This window comes from Sturnus vulgaris, chromosome 22 (assembly GCF_052056855.1).
Source record: "Sturnus vulgaris isolate bStuVul1 chromosome 22, bStuVul1.hap1, whole genome shotgun sequence".
Classification (NCBI taxonomy): domain Eukaryota; kingdom Metazoa; phylum Chordata; class Aves; order Passeriformes; family Sturnidae; genus Sturnus; species Sturnus vulgaris.
The window spans coordinates 4,985,044-5,006,160 of NC_142264.1; the positions used below are offsets into that span (position 1 = coordinate 4,985,044).

At 44.9% G+C, this 21,117-nt stretch overlaps 2 protein-coding genes and 1 long non-coding RNA gene across 23 annotated transcripts in view; 2 read left to right on the plus strand and 1 right to left on the minus strand.

Annotated features, from left to right (window-relative positions):
- The window catches only part of GPR107 (G protein-coupled receptor 107), a 37,234-nt gene extending 34,772 nt beyond the window's left edge, over positions 1–2,462 (minus strand). The window contains exon 1 of the mRNA XM_014873221.2: positions 2,267–2,462. Coding sequence (XP_014728707.2) covers positions 2,267–2,365 — 99 coding nt within the window. The 5' untranslated portion in view covers positions 2,366–2,462. The remainder of the gene's footprint in view (positions 1–2,266) is intronic.
- A 61-nt stretch (positions 2,463–2,523) lies between these two features.
- On the plus strand, positions 2,524–7,322 carry LOC148221429 (uncharacterized). Its single transcript, XR_015808019.1, has 2 exons — positions 2,524–4,231; positions 5,019–7,322. It is a non-coding gene; the product is annotated as an uncharacterized LOC148221429 (long non-coding RNA).
- Positions 7,323–9,389: 2,067 nt separating this feature from the next.
- The window catches only part of FNBP1 (formin binding protein 1), a 92,008-nt gene continuing 80,280 nt past the window's right edge, over positions 9,390–21,117 (plus strand). For all 21 annotated transcript variants that reach the window (XM_088177315.1, XM_088177301.1, XM_088177302.1 and 18 more), the window contains exon 1: positions 9,390–9,579. In XM_088177315.1, the coding sequence (XP_088033441.1) occupies positions 9,556–9,579 (24 nt within the window). In that variant the 5' untranslated portion in view covers positions 9,390–9,555. The remainder of the gene's footprint in view (positions 9,580–21,117) is intronic.

Genomic DNA, 21,117 nt, shown 5'->3' on the forward strand with positions numbered 1-21,117 from the left:
TGGGATCACACTGTCAGTGCAGTGAAAGTTCCATTAGAGAGTGTTTACCCTTACCTGGAAAGAATCTTATTATTTGTGTGAGACTAATAACAAGGCTTATAATTTGTGTAAGACTAAGTGAATCATTGTGAAAGGTATTTTCAATGTGAGCTATCAAAGACTGAAACCCATCAACATTTAAAGGCCACAGGTATTTACAAGCAGACATTGAAAACCAGTATCTTCTCTATAATTCCATGTCTGACAAAGGCTTTCTCTTTGCTCAAGAGAAACATTTCAATTACAGCTGCTTCTGGAATTCTCTGGAAATTGTTTCTGTTGGTCTTCGATAACTTCCAATTTTTGTAGGGTTTCTTGAGTAGGGGATAGGTTTTGTTAGTTGAGGTGCTTTGGGTTCTTTTATGCATCTTGCTAAACTAATGAAGCTGATAAAAATTGCTGCTTAGGAGGAGCTTCTCTGGCAAGGTCAGTCTAACAAGAAAATTCAAACAAAACCTTTCTCTACCACAAAAAAAAATTGATCTATTTCGTATACTTTTATAAAGATAAAATGTTATATTTAGAACTGGAAACTGCTCAGACTGTGGCTTGTTTTTCTGACAACAAAAAAGCTTCACATTGGCACAGTAATTATGAAGACACAAGAATGAAGCTATTCTGAATTAAGCAATAACAGCTTGTCTGAGGAAATTTAATATCAAACACTCCCACGAATCTGTGGCCTTTAGCTTGGCTCGGTGTCAAGGCACGCTTGCAAGCAAAGCAGGAGCCACTGGCAAGAACACTAGAAAGGAGCTCTCTTTGTGAAAGGACTCAGTTGTTGGAGCCTGGTGTTTACACAGAGGCTGTAAAGCAGGGGATGAAGGAGGAAGGGAGAGACTGCTCTAACAATAAAGCTCACATAAAGCAGGTGGGCAGAGGCATTAACTACTGCTACTGCTCACAGCCCTTGTGATGCAACTTACACAAGAGCCCTGCAAAACCAAATCCATACCCCACTCTGACGGGAAAAACCAGCAAACAGGATTTAGTAATTGATCCAGGAAGTCCCTAATATGGACTAAAAGCCACGATGTTTGCTGCTGAGAACATTTGCCTGAGGCAAGTTGGAAAGTTTTCTACTTCAGCGCTCAACTGCCACAAATTCCTCAAAACAATGATGCAACCAACACAAACCTCCTGATTTACTGCTTCAGCGAAATGTTTACTTCCCCTGCAATACAACGATATTCACGTGTTTGCACTCTAAACAACTACACAGTCTGGAGAATTTCCCACAAGTAAGACATGAACACCTCCAGCAGTCACTGTACCCCAAAGACTGAGGTGGAAGTCCTGGATTCTCCCTAAACTGCTACAACAGCACAGTAATGCATGTCCCAGTCATTTACCACTTTATTATCTCTTCCAGCGTTTCCACTGGCAGAATATTGCATGTTGTTGACAGGCAAAATAAAATTTAAATTCTACGGACTTAAGAGAGCTTTCCACGAGCTACACAGAAAGCTTTAAAAGGCATCACCCCCAGTGCAGATTCCTCTGCCCCACACAACCGTGAGTGGCTCACGCAGAGCACACCAGGCAACAGCACATCCTCAACTTCACCCTGACCTCCAGCACTTCCCATCAACAACCCTAAATAACGAGTTTTTCTCAAATATATTCACAGATGACACATCACTCCTTCACAGCACACCCAACAGCCTATGGAACCAAAACAGAAAGCTGCCAACATCAATTTCCTCAGCCTACGCTAATTGCTTGGCTATTGCAAAGCAGCTGCAGCCAAACACCCTTCGGAGTGACCAGGACAGAAAAGCCACTGCAGAATACAGCTAAAAGGAAACTCAACCAAAATCCACTTTCAGAAACCTCTCCCTCAGCTCAGCTCACGTTCAGCCCTCCCTTATCACATCGCCTTTAACGGAACGTGAAGCAGTTGCACTCTCAAACCACGGCAATTCTGCGGCCCCTCACACGCTTTACCCGCGACTAAGAAACAGGCGGCCAGAAAAAGCGGGACGGGACTACGGGATGCGGCCAGAGGGAGCGGGAGGATAACGGCAAAAGCAGAACGCGGCGGGGCCCGGGCGGGCTGAGGCGCAGGGAGAGAGCGAAGAGAGAAGCGAAGAGAAAGAAGGGTCGGGGCACGGAGCAGAAGGAAGATAGAGCCATGGGGAAGTGCGCAGGGCCGGGCCGGCCTCACCGCTCCCCTCAGGGCACCCGGGGGCCGAGCCAGCGGGGCCGGGGGCGGCGCAGACCTTACTTTGAGGGTGAGGTGATGGACGCGGGCGCGGGCCGGGCCCGCGCGGAGCAGCAACAGCAGCAGCAGCCCCAGCACGGCCCCAGCGCCGCGGGCCGCCATCTTTGTTCCAGCGTCAGCGTCCCCCGCGCGCCACTTCCGGGTCAGGCGAGTCACGTGTCGGGCGGGGCGCGTCACGTGACCGCGGTGGGCGGGGCCGGGTCCTGTCAGGGAGTCATGGAGGGGTTGGGGATGGGGGGAGCTCAGGGGGCATCCAGTGCCACCCCCTGCCCGGGCAGGGACACCTCCCGCTACACCAGGGTGCCCCAAAACCCGTCCAACCCGGCCGTAACGCTTCCCGGGGAGCAGCCACACTTTCTCTGAGCGATCTGTGCCAGAGCCTCACCACCCTCCCAGGGGAAGAATTTCCTCCCGATATTCAGCCTGAATTTTTCTGAATTTCGGTTTGAACCCACTCCCCCTTGTCCTGTCACTACAATTCCTGCCGAAGAGTTTCTCTTCAGCCTCTGTAGCCCCTTCAGATCGTGGGAGGTGCTGTGAGGTCTCCACACAATCTTCTCCAGGCTGAGCAGCCCCGTTTCCCTCAGCCTTTCCTCATGGGGAAGGCTCTTCCCTCCCTTTTCTGTCCCCCTGAGGCCCTTCTGGGCTCTGTGGGGTCGCCCCTGCCCACAGGCTGCTCCCCACGATGCCCCCCAGGTTGGATCAGGCCCCTCAGTGATGGCCATGGCAGCAGCCAGGCCCTGTGCTGGGTCCCTCCTCAGCCCTGGGACCCCCTTGGCAGTGGGGTCCCCACCTGGGTTGTGGGTCCCCCCATGGCCATGGGGCTCAGAGAGGGGCCACTGGCCAAAAGGAACCCCCTGAGCCTCCCCCAGACCAACCTCTGTGGGGTGACACCAAAAAAAACCCCAAAAAAAGATTGAAGCTGTTCCCTACCTCAGCCCTGCAGCATCGTCCACAGGGAGATGTGGGATGGTTGTTTACAGGGAGGGGTGAAGTGGTTGTTTCCAGCTCAGCCGTGGATGTACCAGCAAGTTCCAGCTTCTTCCTGGGAGCTATGGCAACAGCAGACGTCTGAACATCAGGTAGTCCAAACAACAGGAAAATTGCTTTTCTATTTAAAGCCAGGGTTAAAGTATTGGTTTTGAATATGGCCAGAAAAATATGTAAGAAACAAAGGGATTTCTGCTTCTTTACAGGATTAGGATTTGCACTTATTTAAACTAGTAGTTGTACTCACATTTACAAGTAAAACAAAAAGAAGATTAGGCCTGGTTTCCATGACTTGTTGCTCAAAATGAGAGTAATGCAAGAAGCAAAGTGAACATGAATAGGGGCAATTAAAATGGCTTTTTGGTTGACACATTGCTAAAAAAAAAATAATTTGGAAGACTATGCAATGGGAAGACATCAACGTCAATAAGTCTAATTTTTCAGTGAGGAGCCTTGTGCTTTCAGCTCTCAAAAGTCAGATATTCTGATTTTCCCTTTTAGTGTGTGGAGTAACAGCTGGGCAATTTCTATTGTCTAGAGACAGATGAACAACTGGACTGGACCAGGCAAGTGAGGGTGAAAAGGGAGAGAAAAATCAATACCCTTGACCTTTATTTTATCAAGATTGTGTAGTATGTCCCATCTTTATTTAGAGAGATGATTCAGATGTTCCTGTACATTTTTTTCTCACTATTTCATTTCCCCCTTGTATATTCTTAGGTAAAAAAAAAACAAAAACAAACAGAGAAATCTCACCAACAGCCAAAGAAACCTGGACTGGTACCAGGAAATATCTGGAAGCATGAAAAAAAAAAAAAAATCTGTTTTTCTAGTAATGTTCTTTCTCTGGGCAGTACATATGTGTGCCACTAGATGTCCTGGCAGCATCAGCCCTTACACCACACAGAGCTGAAACACAGATTGCAAAAAAACCCCACGGACCTACAAACATCGGATGATTTATTCTAAAAAACTCCGGTTAGTTATTTTCTTGGAATTAGGCGGGGGAATGGGGGGTTGCTGGGAGTTTTGGGGTTTTTTTTAAGGATTATAATTATTATAATCCCTGTGCACAGAGCACCTGGGAAAGCTGGGGAGTTTGGACTCCTGAGGAGCAGCTGCTTGCAGCCACCGATGTGGCTGTCGTGCCTTGCTCCTCTAACGGGTATCAGGCACACTTTGACTGCTTGAGTGGCCAAGAAATTGCCCGATAAATCTGGGATTTGGTTCAGCTGCAGAGCCTTTTTTTGTCTGAGGATGGTTCCTTCGGGAGCTCCCTTCAGAACCTTCATCCTTAGCCTGAGGATGATTCCTAGCAATCGGGGATTTTTATGCAACAGAATGGAAATTTTCTGAAGATCTTTTTTTTTTTTTTTTTTAATGTTTCTTCACCAACTATTAGGATATTGTAGTAAGTTCCCCAATCACCTATACAAAATGAACAAAGAATAGGAATTATAACGTTTACTTTATTTGGCTATGCATTTTTTCTAAGAATTTGTATGTTAAAAGATGTCTGTACCTAAATTTACATCTCTATCAGGATACAAAGCAGCTTCTGACTGTGTTAATAAGCTGTAACAATAGCTTTCATTGTGACATTGATTTGTTTCATTGTAGCTTCCACACAAGATCACTTAGCTGTAAGTCTGCTGTTCCCAGTACATGCTGTTATTCTTAGCCTGGATGCCTTTTTTCTTTACTCCTTAATTGTAATTAAACATGTAATTAGAACTCTTCACAGGCTGATTTTCTTTTTTTTAAGTGTTTCATGGACAGCTATCGATGTTGGATGGAAGGTATCAGCAGTGTCAGAAAATCATGGTGGAGGAACAGCCTGCAGGTACAGCTCAGCACAGAATGAACCAGGTTGCCATTTCGTTAACATATTTTGTGAGCCGGGGTACAGATGTGGAGAGGTGAGCAAGATAACCCAGATCCAAGGCAGGAGCCACTCAGGATCCAGCCCCACAGTCCCTGGGGAAAGAGAGAAGAGCAGACCCAGGAGGCAGAGCTGGAAGCAGCCAAATTCGAGGTGATCTGCTGAGTTCCCCTGTCTCATTGCTGGGAAAGGCTGAGCTGGGAAGTCCATCTGCAGTTTGGATGATGGTAACCCAGGGTCAGTCATGGTCTGATGAAGGCTGGACAGGTCCTCAGGGATAAGGCAGGTCTAAGATAAGATCAGATGTGAGCTAGGCTCCACATCAACAGGATTAACAGCCAAGCACAGCCTGAGCTGGAACTGAGACCCCCTGGCTTTCAGACCACAGCTTAAATGAAGCCCCTGGACCCAAGTGCAGAGGGTGTGGGCAGGTGAGGCTGGCCAGGACCATTAGGGTTTATCAGGTGTTTATCAGGTTTTTATCAGGCCCTGATGGGGCGTTAAAGGACACCGAAGTCCCCTGTTGTGTGTCTGAGTGATCTGTGCAGTGTTGTAACAGCAGAGAGGAAACAGCTGTGATGATGATGATGATCATGGCCTCTAGGAAAGGTGTGTCCTCTTCCTTTCCTGGTGCTGTTTCAGTCCCAGTGTATGAGAGGTTACAAGCAACATCCTCGTTCCTTATCTTGGACACGGGTAATTTGGGAAGAGTTGTAAAATCAAAGGGAAGCAGCTGTAAGGGTGATAACTCAGGGGGAATGGTACGTCCTCTTCCTGCTATATCCTGGAAGCTGGAAGTGCTTGTCCGTGCTCTCAGAGTTGTGATTTTTCTTGCTTTGCATAAGTAAACAAACACAGAGTAAAAAGGTTTCGATTGAACTGTAGTTTAGGGATTTATTTTATCTATTTTATATGGTTTCTCAACCATCATTTAGCAGTGAATTTGGCTGTTTTCAAGGAAGATTGGGGTTTCCTAAGGAAAATCCTGGCTTTCTAAAAATGGAATTGCTTCTGTTTGGGCTTTGGAACTGAATCTGGGAGTGTTCTGAATCATAACAACAGGGGAGATAAACAGAGAATTTACAGGAATAGGCCCATATCTGGATAACAGATCTGCATGGTCTTGTTCTGAGCCCAACTGAGGGAACATTCCTACCCAGCTTCTGTTGCTTAGATGTGGACTGTGCAAACTCAGTGGAGGAGTACTAGATAATATAACTTCCAAGTGTCATTTTGAGTTATTTTTTGAGATTGGAACCTACTGAGCTTTCTAGCATCAGCTTTGGCATAAAGGGCTCTTAATGCTCCTGTCATTTCTAATTACATTAGTAATTAGGGACCAGCCAAGCTGCAGGCTCTGTTGTTTTGAGCACTGCACAACTGAAAGTAATGATGTAAGTGGCAGTCCCTGCCTTGGAGAGTCTCGGGCTAAACAATAAAGGCAGTCAAAAATAGAGGAAAATCCTTTTATTGAAACATCTAGAATTAATTTTTCTTCTTAGTTTTTTGTCTTGAGCCTCTGCCACAGAAATGATGATAACCTGTAATAGTTTTTTGGCATGGTTTATTCAAATGTACCATCATAATACAAAACTTGTATTTCTGGCCTTTATCTCCCTGGAACTGGTGGAACATTTCTATCTCTCGGTGTGGACAGGTTTCCCTGCCCGTGCTGGTGTAACAGGTTTGCCCTGTTCCCCTCCCAGCTCTTTGTGCAAAAGGAAATTCCACACAAACTTAGCTCAGATGATACCAGTACTGCTTTCTGTTTCTGTACATTCTTCTTCTGCCAGTATTTATGTGTTAAGCTCCCAAAAAGTCCTGATGCAACTGTGGTGTCTGGTTTTGCAATGTGTCCTGGGTGATGTAGGGCTAAAGATGGTGGTCTGGGAGCCTGTGGAAGTACAGGCCCTTGGAAGACTGTGGTTGTGCTTCAGGCAGCAAGGCAGGCTTGGATATTCAAATATGTTGGCAATAGAAAGAAGAACTATTCTAAAATGAGCTGAACAGGGTGTCTCTAAGTTGTTGTGAAGCCAGCCCTTTAAAGTAATAACTTTTAATGATGTACAAAAGCAGTGCCTGTTGTGTCTCTCCTCAAAGACAGCTGTGTGAGGAGCAGCACTCTCCTCTCATGTTCAAATCAATGGAACTCAGATAAAAATAAATGCAATTCTGTTATTAACATAACATTTGTCTTCATTGTTGTTCAAAATGTTGGAATTGCTTAATGTGTTTTTCTTACTCATGTAGGGTAAGAGCCAAGCATTGGAAGAAGTGCATTAATCTAGGGGAGATAATGCTTGTTGTAGCAGCTGGTCAATTTTTATCTTCTCATATCAAAAGCATCCCCACCCTTTATGAGCAGAAGCCTTTTACCTCAGGTGAATTAATATGCTTCCCTTTTTTATTCCTCCCACAAAAATCTCTCATGAATAGACACAGCAATAAATATATCAGTCTAAAGCTCTTTTTACATTTGTTGTAGCTGAAAAGCAGAGATGCAAAATGAGATTAAGTGACACAGCTCAAATAAATGATACAGAGGAAGAGGATCACAAAAAAAATATTTTTCTGGCACGAAAATAAGCCATTTTCTGCAAGGCCTTTGTAATTGGTAAAATAACCCACATTTATGCAAAGGCAGATAATTTGGTTCTTTTCCTGCTTGCTTGTTGAGCATTTTGGTGACAGATGGTGGATTTAATATTCTTGGATTTGGGTTATTTTGGGGGTGAGGGATGTATACAGTGCTTAGCTGAGTTAGAAGTCAGCCTTGCAGTGAGTTCATAGAATTAATTCAGTTGGAAAAAGCCCTCTGAGGTCATTGAGTCCAACCTGTGACCAATCCCCACCCTGTCAGCCAGACCATGGCACCGAGTGCCACATCCAGTTTTTTCTTGCACACCTCCAGGGATGGTGACTCCACCACCTCCCTGGGCAGCCCATGACAATATTTAATCACCCTTTCTATGAAGAAATTCCTCCCAGTGTCCAACCCCAACCACACATGATACAGCTTCAAGGGTTCTCGTCCATTCTATGGCCCTCGCCTCCTTTACAAATGACCAAAACAGCAACGTTTGCTTTAAAAACAGCCTCACGTGGCTCGAGGGGAGGGTGGTAAGGGGCAGAGAAGGGCACCTGAGGGTGAGTGGGGCTGGGATCACCACCTCTGTACTTGGCACAGGTGAGGCACCTCAAATACTGCATTCAGTTTTGGGTCCCTCACTTGAAAAAGGACATTGAGGTCCTGAGTGTATCCAGTGAAGGGACTTCTAAAACTTGTCTAAGAATCACACCATGGTTAGAGTTGGAAGAGACCTCTGAAGGCCATCCAGTCCAACCCCCTGCAATGAGAAGGGACCTCTTCAACCACACCACATTGCTCAGAGCCCAACCTGGCCTTGCATGCTTCCAGGCATGGAGCATCCACCACTGCTCTGGACAAGTTGTGCCAGTGCTGATGATTCTGTGACCGGGGCGGGGAGAGCATCTTTTCCCCGTGTGCATCCATTCCTTAGCGACCTCCTCTTTCAATTGACCCCTGCTCCTCCATTGATGCCTATTCCCCATTGACCCCTGCTCCTCCACTGATCATCATTCCCCAAAGACCCACGTTTCCCATTGACCCCTGCTCCTACATTGATGCCCATTCCCCAGGGACCCGCGTTCCTCGTTGACGCCTGTTCCCTACTGATCCCCAGCCGCCGCTGCTCCCCATTGATCTCTGCTTCCCAGCGATCCCCTCTCCCGCATTGCCGTCGTTCCTCACTGACTGCCGCTCCCCATTGATCCTCCCATTGACCCCCTCTTCTAAGTTGATCCCCGCTCCCCACTGACCCCCTTTTCCCTGTTGATCCCCCTTTTCGCAGCTGATCCCCGTTCCCCATTGACTCCCGCTCCCCACTCACCCCCTTCTCCTCGCTGATCTCCCTTCTCCCCGCTGACCCCCTTTTCCCTGTTGATCCCCCTTCTCCTCGTTGATCCCCGCTCCCTACTAACCCCCTTTTCCAAGCCGACCCCCGCTCCCCACTGACCCACTTTTCCCTGTTGCTCCCCCTTTTCCCCGCTGACCCCCGCTCCCCACTGACCCCCTTTTCCCTGTTGCTCCCCCTTTATCCCGCTGATCCCCTTTCCCCATGGCCCCGCGCTCCCCTCTCCTCCCGGGCCGCGCCTGCGCTCCGCCCCAGCCGCGGCGGTTCCGCGCCTGCGCAGCGCGGAGCTGTCAGTCGCCCCCCCCGCCCCGCTCCGCCCGGGCCATTTTGCGGCGCGATGAGGCGGGAGCGGCGGTGAGCAGCGCCCGTCCCGCCCGCTCCGCTCGCACCGCCGGTGCACGGCCCTGCCGAGGGCGAGCAGGCACAGCCCGGGGACAGCGACACCCCCAGCGCCCCCCGCCCGCCCCCTGAGCGCCGGCGGAGCCATGAGCTGGGGCACGGAGCTGTGGGTGAGTGTGAGCGCGGGGGCAGCGGGAGCCGCACCGGGGCATAACGGTCCGGGACCGGGGACGATGCGGGAGCCGGGTCCGCTCCGTGCCCGCACCTCGGCGCAGCTCAGCACGGGGGTCCTTCCTGCTCGGGAAAGTTTCATGTGCAGCCTCTGCAGGGAAATCCCAGCGGAGGTTCAGGAGTTTGATTTAATTTGGCTGAAGGAATTAAATTAAAAAGAAGCTCTATAGCACAAAAAAAGCGGCGGTGGCTGGGGAGAGGAGGGAGGCTCGCAGCGGAGCATGGGGTGGGTTTTGTGTGTGGCTGCTGCGGGAGGCTCCGAGGTGGATCTATGGACAGGGGGTCCGGTTTCAGGAGAGGGAGCTGCAGGGAAGAAAAGCCAGATGATAAAATTTCCTGCCGCTGCTGTTAAGGGGTTTCTCTCCACGCTGGATTTGAAGGACGGAGATTTTTACGAGAAGAGTTTTGTGTTGTCTGTAAATAAAGCAGCATTTAATGGTGCAGAGGGTTTTAATACATAAAGGTCCTTGATGCTTTTGAGGAGAACCTGGAAAGTATAAATGCATTTGGTTTACGGTGGAACGCTAATGGAAAATATCGGACTGTTAAAAGGAACGAGAAGTGGGCAATAGCGGTGTGAAATGGTCCCTTGCCAAGGAGAGAAAATAAGGGAAGGGAGATAAAAGAAGTGTGGGAAGGCAGAAGAGCTGTTCCACATATTCAATCACAAAGAGGACACGGTGCAGCCATGTTTGATGGTGGAGCATGGAGCGAACCTGCTGGGTCTGGGAGGGCTGGGACCCGCGGACAGGAGGCTGCGGAGCGGCTCTTCCCTGAGTGCTGGGACATGGAACACCTTGGCACAAATCCGTGCTCGGGAGAAGGGAAACGGAAACGCTGTTTTGAATGAAGGAGTCAAGAATAAGTGGCAGAGGGTCATCTGGATTGTAAAGCACTGCAGGATTCTCTCCTGTAGTCATGTGCTCGTGGCTGGTAACCGGTGCGAGTTGTGATGAAAATATACCTGAGCTTTTGAGCTGCCTCTTGTAAGAATGGTTATTTTAGATGTGCTAATTGCTGTCCTTTCTGGGTGCATTCCTGGCCCGCTCTGGCAGGCACTTCAGCATCCCTTTTTGCTGTGACATTAGAGTCGTGTTTTAGCCAGATCTGGTTAGAACTATGCAGTAAATTAGGGAGCAACTGCTGGCAGGGAGAGGTTATTTTTGGTGTGTTTTTATATGCCGTAGAAAGAAAGGTGATAAATGCTGGTGAAATAATGTAGTGATGCTATATTGATTCATCAGTATATAAACAGCTCTGCTGCATGGGAATGTTTCTGGGAGAACCTGCAGCTGCCTCCTTTTTCTGCATCTTGGATGCTTTGGGAGGAGACTGAATAGTTAGCGTGGAATTAAAGTAAGAGATAGTATAATTTGACAATTTTGACACTGGAAAATAAATTCTGAATTCTCAAAAAAGGAGCTTTTTTTTTTTTTTTTCCACTTCTAAAACTGCAAGCAGTGCTGAGGTGTTCCTGAACCAGAATGGTAGTAGAGAGTAGTGCCTATAAATAGTTCTTCTTTTATGTAATATTTGTAGGAGTGTGTGCAGCCATATATGTCCTCTGCAACAGTTACAAATTGCTTTTGTAACATTTTTTTATCAGAAAATTTTGTTTCTGAAATTGTCTTCAGCAACATCAAAGTATCATTTCTTCATGTCTTCAATGTAGCATTTTGAGGAAAGTAGCAGGTTAATGAGGAGAACGGTTTGGATCAAGAGAATATATGAGTCTAGATACAAATTTGGCACGAGTTGTTCCGTTTTAATTTGGGCAGAGCTCTGAAAACTTGTTGGTTTCCAGTGCTCTGGGTATTTAGGCCAAAACAATGATTTCTCACTCTGTGTTCTCCCTTTTCACTGGAAAGAAAACCACACAAACAACCTGTATTTAATATATGCCACCTTCTTTTGTTGATCATGGCATTCCTTTTTTAAACAAAATTAAATTTCCATTTACTTTAGAACTTAGTTGTCTTTTTTTTTTTTTTTTAATGGGTTTTCAGGAGCAGGTGTGGTAAGCAGCAAATGCCTGTTCTACATGACTCATATGTGGTTTGAAGGGCTGAAAGTTGAAGGAAAAGCAAGTGTTTTTAACTATAGTTCAGAAATTTGTTAGAAAAATCAGCAATGTTTTATCAGGCTTGACTTGCACCCTGTATCTGTGATCTACCAGGCTGCATGCGTGTTCATGATTCACTCCTTTAAATATAGCAAAGAAGTAAAATCGAGCTTGCTTTTTAGAGCTTATAGAATGTTAATGTGCTTGGAGTTATGTAGAATTTCTGTTCATTCCTTGGGGGAGAAAAAGGCTGGTAGCAAAAAGCCTCATTCTTCAGAAGCAGTAAAATCCCTTTGGCAACATGTGAGTTATTCCCAAAACAGGCTTTTAGCCTTGTGCTCTGCTGTGAGTGTATCCTGTGCCTTTGGGTTGCAAATCCTATTGCCAAGTTCCTACTGACATTTCCCTTGGTTCTGGACTTTGAGTACCATCTCAAGATTGTCCCTGTGAGTATAAATGGACCCAGAACCAGCAGAATTATTCCATGTCCTAATGCAGCATTTCTATCCTGTATGGGCTGGAATGCTGGGGGTAATGAGATCGTCTGGGGCCCCCCAGCAATCCAGTGTGGCAGAACAAAACCTGGAGGTCTCATGTAACTCTGTGTGCAGCTTCTGTCCACCCAAAGCCTGCAGAATTCTTTCTGCCTGTTATACTCCAAACATTCAGGAGCTGAGGAGGAGGCAGCAGGTTAAGGACAAAGTGCAGGCACAGCACCAAAACATTTTGTTTTTCATCCGAGTTCAAGAGCACATTAAGGGCTGAGAGGTAGGAGGGGGTAGTACATATTTATTTCACGTCTGATTCTTGAAACTGGGAGTGTTTTCTAAATACTTAAAAAGTGGAAGCGATAAGTAAAGGTTATTATGTCGGGGTGCAGACCCAACTTGTGCCTTCAGTGCTACACTTTGGGGACAACGGGCTGTAAAAGCACACTTGGATCTCCTTCACCTTTTTCCTCTCTTGGCTAATGGGAAAGAAAATGAAGTATGGCACCCACAGCTCTTCTGAAGGGTACTTTAGTGGGTAAAATCCTAAGTGTGTGCCACACTTCCCACCAGTGTCCTTTTGTGTGGTATGAGGCCCTTGAAACAAGTGGGATTACATTGCAAACTGAGCTGAAACTTCAGTGCAGAAAAGGCTGCGGCTGCATGGGCTGCTCTATTAAATGGAATCAGCTTTCTTGGTTATGACATTTGGTACTGGCTGTGGTTTGAGGGAGTTACGTGTAAATTTGTGGTTAGGTGGTCCAGAAAAAAATCTTCCTTTTCAGAACACTGTCACAGCACATCAGGTGCTGGTGGCCAAGTGATTGAATGCGGAAAGTTTTGTCTTTTTGTTGATATTTTAGAGGTTTCAGAATGTTTCAGACACTGTGGGTTTGTAGCTGCGGGTTTTTTTTCCCCACATTCAGTGTAAAATTTTTTTAAAAAGCCTGGGGAGGGAGGTGATTTAATCAAGTTTTTCCTTGACCTTTGAGAAAGCTTTGGGTGGCTGCTAACAGCTGTCACTGTCCTTTCAGCCTGTGAGAAGGTGGATATTCAGTATTTGCACGGGTCTTAATTTGCTGCCTGGATGCAAGGGGCTCTGTGAGCCAACTCCTGACGGAAGCAATACTTTGGGGACCACACCTTTTGTTTATAGGGTGTTCCAGTATGCTTCACTATGAAAACACATGGTTTGTGGATATGTGTTTGTTTTGGGGGTTTTTTTTGCCTTTTAAAGTTCATTCCATATAGGTGCAACTCGGAGAACTTGAAGGCCCCCTTGCTATTTGTAACTGCTAAATCGTTTCCTCTTTCTGCACTCACGCCTCTATTTCATCAGCAGAATTTGTGTTTAAACAGCTGTAATCTTGCATTTCTGCAATTTGTTTGAATGCAACATTGTTCTTCAGTAGTATTTGCAATGTATGGGTGTTGCATGTGATGGTGACTCACATTTGGAAACCATCTGGAGTACCTGGGTGATTTTGACCTTGGTGGCATTGCACAGTGTGCCTAATGGGCACAAGAATCAAATGTGATCTCAAATCAAAACCCAGTTTTCTTCTGCTTTTGAGAGCATCTGCAGGGCTGGATCTGGGTTTGATGTATTCATCATTGAGCCAACATCCAGTTTTATTGTATGCAGCACTGTAGCTGATTGCAGACAATAGAAATTGTGTGTCATCCCACCCATCCCATTCTCACACCTCCTACAGCCCTCACCCCTCAAGCTCTTTGGGGTTGGGTGTTAAATGTTGTTTTCCAAGACTTGAAAGAAAAGGAGATGGTGTCTGATGGGAAAAGGACACAAGTAATTAGTCTTGCATGATAAGTCACGGGTTAACTCTGATGAGCTGAGAGTTTCCATTATGGGCCTAACCCTCACAGGTGGGTGGGTGAATTGTTGGCAGCTTGGACAATCTTCTCCTGTGGTGATGGCAAATGCTATTCAGAAACTTCTATTTTATTCTAAATTTGCTGTGAAACTTACTTAATGTCATTCAGACAACTCCCAGAGGCAGAGCTGGGTATCCCTGCCCCCCTTTTTTGTGTGTGTTTCACAGAAACTTGGTTCCTATTTAGTAACATGTTAAAACTTTTGTATATTTCAAGGAGTCTGGAATTTCACCCACAAAAATATAATATAAAAGCACCCTAAGAGCAAATACAGTGGAAGGCTGAGGGCAGTAATGAATGCATCATATTTATAATTTTTGCTTGGTTATCCTAAAGCTCTTAGTAAAAGTTGTACACAGAGTGCTGGAGATGGACACTTCAAAGCAAAACTCACTTTTTATTAGTTAAGTAGTATTAGTTTAGTATTCTGCATAGTTATTTGGACAGTTTTGAGGTAGCAAAATTGTCTGACATTAACATCCACTTATTTCACTCTCTGTTTTAAGTGGTCAGCCTGTGCATGCAGATGAGTGAGTGAGAAATAGTTCATAGGAGCTGAGTCATTACAGAGTATCTGCATTGTGCAGCTCACACCTTTGTGTGCGTGCCCAGCTCGGGGTGGGATTTGGGGCTGCTGCAGCCTCTGTGCATTGTGAAGTTAGTGCCGCGAGTCCTTTCTATGAGCTTAAAAAGAGAATTTTTTTTAACCTTTGGGATGATGTGTTGTGCTGCTCACAGGGGGTGCTTGGGAGGAGAATGGGGTGATGTGAAATCCCTGTTACACCCCTCGGTACCTGCAGGCACCGGGAGCAGAGAGATTCCCTTTTGTACCTGAAGAGCTGCTGGGACTTCCGTGCTTGAATGTCTGAGTGATTTGGTTTACAATTTTGATTTGCTTTAAGAAAGAGAATTTCTATAATATTGTCAAACTACCTATTCTCGTATTTCCTACCTATTCATTAAAGCACGGGGGATTTACGGTCTTTCAGCGTGAGTCAGGACTTGCAGAATTCAGTGTTTTCCCTTGCAGCCGTATTGTGGCTGCTCAGGATCCCCCGCTTCCTTGAACCATATGGGGAAGGCAGTCAAACACGAGCCGATGTTTTTCTGGACTCTTTGCAGCTCATTAGTGTTACTCGTGTTGTGAAACATTCTTTTACGGCAGAATTTCAAAAGCTGTAAAACACTCTTTTAAAGCAGAATTTCAAAAGCTAAGTTCCACATAAAGAGTAGGAGCCCCTGTTGCACTGTGACATGGTAACTTAATAACCTGTTTTACATTATTGCCTTTGATTGCTGGACAGGTAACCTGCTAATGAATTTTTGGAAATTCACTTTCATCCTGTTTGAAATACTACTGCTGAGATTGATTATACATGGAATCCAGTCCAGCTGTCAAAATCCAATGGTTTGTTGAGTTTCCTTAGTGTTCATGTAAATATTTTAAAATAACTTCCCCCTTCAGTATAGTCATAGGCTTCAGATGAAACTTCTCTTGTTCCTTTCACCCCTAGAAACTCTGCTTTTCAATTTATTTTTCTTTTTCTGACAACAGTAAGCTGGTTAAATTGGTAAAACTGTTGTCTCTTGGCATATTGCAGTCTTTGCCATTCTTTTCAATCCATGGCTTTGGCTCTAAAATACAAAACAGAGCAAAAGTAGTGTGTATATGTATTGTATGTATGTACAGGATATGATGCTTTTAGCTTTTCTTCTCAGCAGGTGTGGTGGAGTGGTTTGGATCCCTTTGGAATTTAACATGATCGCTGTTTCCATATTCTCTGGAGACAACCTTATTAACCTGGTCAATAATTTCTTTTGGTTCAGTTTATTAAGAATGGCTTGTTGGCATAATTAAATAAAATGTTTCTTTCTGCATCTAAAAATGGAAAAAAAAAACTGTAGAAGGGCTTCTAGATTAACTCTTCTGTAAGTAAAGTGCAAGAAATATTTTTTGCCTGGTGTTCATTGCTGAGCACTGAAGCAGATCATGTTGTAAACGATGTAAAGAAGCAGTTCTGTTGCAATGTTGTCCTTAATTTATTTGAGGAAGAGTCAGCCTAATTGGCAAAACAATCAAAAGAACAACATCAATCCCCCAGATGCCCTCGGAAACCCTGTAAAGCAATAAAACTTGAAAAGGAGTCACTTGGGAATTAATGTCTGGTTTAGAAGGATGGTCCCCAATGAGCTACCAAGTCACCCAGATAGTCCTTAATCCTGAGGAAATCCCAGAGTGGATTATTCTTCTTGCTGTAGCTGAAATAATAGAGATTTCTTCCATTAAATGTGTCACTTGGCCATCTCTTGTTTAGTGTTTTTCAAGTGGTGCTATTTGATATTTAAAAGTGTTTTTATGAAGTAAAGCCTCCAGTTCTGCCCTTGCAGTGGGGCTGGTGTCAGTGCTGCCAGTACCATCCATTCCCTGAAGGGGAAGGGTAGTTTGTAGTGTTTAGATTTACTCCTCTGGGAATAGCAGGTACAATTTCTCTCATAAATTATTCATTTTATAGTTGAAAAATTTAATTTTATTGCTCTGAGTCTGTGGATGTGCAGATAAAGGACTGCTACCTATGTGGCAGGAGGATCATCTTGCAGGGATTCTGAGTATATTCCTTATTCCTAGCTGCAGTCCTGGAGATTTTGCTCCAAGAAATTGCTTATTTGGTGCCTTGGACAGTTTTCTGTGTCTCACACTCTATTCTAGACTGGGCTAAGAGCCCTTCTTATTGAGACTGTGTTTAACGTTTTTTGTCTAAATCACCTGTTTTCTGCTGTTTAAATTTTTTCCATCTTTTCCAGGCTGCAGTTTTCCTCTTTCTGTGCCTGCCTCTTGCTTTTTGTGTTTCAGAGCAGTCAGGATCATCCCGTTGTTACCAGGATCAGTGTATTGCACATGCTGAACACGGTGCCTCTGGTTTTTTGGAAAGCTGTAGCACTCCCATTCATTGGAGCAAGGTTTTGAAATTTGGCAGACAGAAGCTGTTGAACAGGGACATCCTTGCTGCTGCTGTTGAGAAAATATTCCTCAATTAGGCAAACCTGCAAGTCCTTGGAAAAATACCACTTTGCCTGTACTCATTAAAGATGTTATTGACCAAATCTTCCTGGGTGCTGGCTACGTTTTGGCCTTGGAGGGATTTTTGTGGGGCAAGATGAGGTCACCCACGGAATAATTGAAGAAGGCTCAGTCTGGTCCTTGCAGGAGAGCAGCCAGACTCCCCATGCCATGGCTGCTCAGGGCCAGGGTGGAGCTGGGCAGGCTCCTCTGCTCTCAGACTCCCTTGTTGGCACCCAGGCTGGAGGACAGCTCTGAGTGGGATCTGGGATGTGTGACAGGTCAGCGAGCAGGGGAGAGGGGGATGGAAATCATGGCTGCTCCAAGTCAAGGTAAAGATCCCTCTGACCACTCTTATTCTCTGTTAAGAGCAGCAAACCGGTTCTTCTGTTGTCATGGACTGGTTCTTGTTACACTCACCTGAGGGTGAGTGAGGTGTATGGGCAGAGAGGAAAGCACCTGATTCCAGAGGCTGAACGTGGAGGAGGAGGAGTAGGGATCACACCAGGACCTAGTTACAGACAGTTGGGTCTGCTTGTCTAGGAACTGTTCCTGTGATGGAAGTGCCAGGAATGATGGAGAGGGTCATTTGAGGAGAGATAATTCAAATTGGCAGTTCTGACAGTGAGTGAAGAAGGACTGGTAGGGTGAAGGAAACAGCAGAAATGAGCTCAGTGAGCTCAGGAGGAGAAAATTAATTTAAACAAAGAAAACAAGGAACCAGCAACTGGAAAACAGCTTGGATAAAAGCACATAGAGAGAGCAGGACTGGTGGGATTGTGACTTGCTGTCAGACTGGATGTGCAATGGGATTAGTGTATTAGGAACAGCAAGTCAAGAGTTTGATGGGATCAGGAGAAAGTACAGTGGGTGCACAGGGGGAAGGAATAAACATGGAGCAAAAGATGAAGATTAGATCAGAAGTAAAGCAGAAAAGTAGTGCAGAGACCTAGCAGTCCTCTTTTGGCTTTGTAGTATTGCTATTTCATGTGGCTTTTACCATGTCATGTTTAAGTGGAGTTGACATACTGGTTAGAATATATATACATTGATTTCTGTGGCTGCACTTTGCATCTTTACTCGCTGTGGAAGGATATTTGACAACATCCCCAAAGAAAAGCTTTATCTAGAATTGTGTGCACTGCTGTTTTTCATTCACTTATTCTGTGCAGAAAGCCTGAAGGAATTTTTTAGCAAATAAGTTCAAAATGTGTTTAGATAACATATTTCACTTTGCATTATACTCTCTTAGGCAGAGAGAAATGCTTTAGCACTTTTATCTTGTGTTTACAAAAAGGAAAAAAAAATGATAGGCATGGAGCAGGGAGTGAATGGAAGTGTGTTTTCTCAAACAAAAGTTAAATAGGGAAGAGAAATATTTCTTGCCCTCTTGAGGGCTGTTGATCTGTCAAATGTGGGTCTTACAGGAGTGGCATTCATTAAGAGTGTGTAACTCAGATTTTGCTGAGTAAAAGAAAACCTGGCAGTGGATGAACAGGGAGAGCTGCAATAGACCACTACATAAATATTTTTTCACCCATCCTGGCTCTCTCTCCCAAGTATAACAGTCTGAGATCCTTTTGCTCGTGTGTAGTCACTGGAAAAGCCTAAAAATAAAGGGTGAGAGGAAAGAGTTCTATGTGCTGCTCAAGAGCCTTTATTTCCTTACAAGTCTTTGGAGCTGTGAAACATCTGGGGTTTTGCACAGGATGCTTTTGGCATGTGCTTGTAAGTCAACATGCAAAAAGCTGAAAAACTGCACAGCTTGGCTTCAGTTTTTGGTGTGCAAAACAACTCCTAAGCAAATGTTTCAGTGATGGACATATTGCTTAGGGGTTCCTTTGCTGCTTTGCTCAAGGACATCATCATCAGCTCCATCCTCCCAAAGCACTGCCAGCCTGACCACCAGGATCGAGGCACCCCTCCCAGATGATGGTTGCATGCTTTACCTGAAACCCAAAATTGCACCAGGCAGCCCTTTAGGCAGTGAGAATGCATCTCACATGACATGTGTGACTCGCTGCCTATTTAAATCAGTGCCCTGGGGATTTACAGCCTTATTTTTGGAAGGGGGGGCTAGCTAGGTTCCAGCTCTATTTAAAGATAAAATTAAGTGTCTCTGGCTGTGTGGCTGCATGTGTCCTGAGATGCATGGAAGGCCCAGGAGAACACCCTGGAAGGAGGCAGGAGCTTGCATCCATTGTAGGTGTGAGCATCTCCCCACCACCTCCTCCTCTGGATTATTGTGAGCTGATTTTATTTTTGAATTGTGGTTTCTATTCTGTTTCTTGCCTGCATCATCCTTATATCAGTCTTATGTATAAAATTGCTGAAAGCTCCTTTTCCAGAGGTTCAGTATGATTGACATGAAACTATTTTGAAATAAGAAAGCTGAAATTGTTGGAAAATGACAATTTTTGCTAGAAAATGTGCTGTTTTGAAACACATACACCCAATTTAGGCACCATTGGAGACTGGGTCTGCATAGTTATCACTCTTGGAAAATACTTAGTCTTGAACAGAAAGGTATCACAGTGCCAGCATTTAATGGGAGTGTGTTGAATTGTTCCACTAACAAAAAACTTGGCTGAGCTAAACAATACAAGTATAAATATTTCACTTGGCTATTAGCAGTTGAGTTGAAGTACATGGTGGTTGGGAACAGCATGGCAGAATGGTGTGCTCCATTCACACAGAGGTCAAAAGACATTTTACATGATATTTATGGGTTTCATGCACACAATTATAGACATTTGTATTGACTTGAATCTGCTGCTGGCTTGGTGTAGTCTTCTGTGGTTTGCTTGTGGATTAATCTCTGGGAATAAAAATAAATGGAATAGTGACAGAGGAATCAAAAGCAAGAATCCACACTAGGAGAGTTGAACAAGTGAAAAATGTCAAAATAATGGAAGTTCAGACCCCCTTCTTACAGTTAGAATGTAAGAATGAAGTGTTGAGGGGTTTTATTCATGGTATATTGACACATTGGGAGGTGCTGGTCAGTGGAGCTCTATTGATTTCCCTCTGGGGGCAAGGCATCCATCCAACCTTCCTGGCAGGGGGTGGGACTGATTCTTTAATCAGAGCAGCAACAGAAGAAGCTTCCTCAAGGTATTAGGGCTAAATTAAACAGTCTGGGACTAGTGTGTAAGCCCTAATGCACTTCAAGAGGCTTTTGTGGATAGGAGAATTTTGAAAATAACCAGAAGATGAACCCAAAAGTAACAGAAAAAAGCCATAGGCACAAATCACCCTTAAAAAGGGGACCATAATACATTTTCTTTGTGTAGTGCAATGCTTAATGCTCAGATTCTCTTAGGGAAGAAAAGATGCATGAACTATACAGCTCTATTCATGGCACTGCATTTAGAACTTGTTTTCTATCCTTTGTGTATGTGTTCCATAGCTGTTCCAAAAATAGATATGGTCACAAATACCAAATTAGTAGAATTAGAGCCAGGAAATGCACCATTTTTAAAACGACAATCACTACAGAGGAAATGTGGGGTCTTATGCATATTGTGTTATGTCTTTATTTTAAAAGACTGTTTGCTTGTGTGCATTTGCAGAGTCCATAATCTGCATGAATTTCATAAGGATAAATATGTTGTGGTTATATTCAGGTTTATTTGGAGTTTTACTTCTCTTTAACTTGGAGGAGGAATGGAACATGATCACTGAGCTGTAGTCTGTCTAGTCAGTGCTCATAAGCAAGAACTAACTACAGTGTCAGTAGCCCTGTTAGATGTTACTGATCATTATGGATGTCATTCATGTACAAAAATACAAAATAAAAGTGAGGAGCCCACATGACAGCTGCTCTGTCTTGCTCTCAGTTCTCAGTCACTTTGTCTTGGTCCATCTCACTCTGCAGACCAAGCCAGGTAAGCAGTAATTTTATTTTTCCAGAATGTTGGAATGCTTTACAAGTATATCCGTAAGGCCTGAGGACTTCATGAAAGCTGGAATG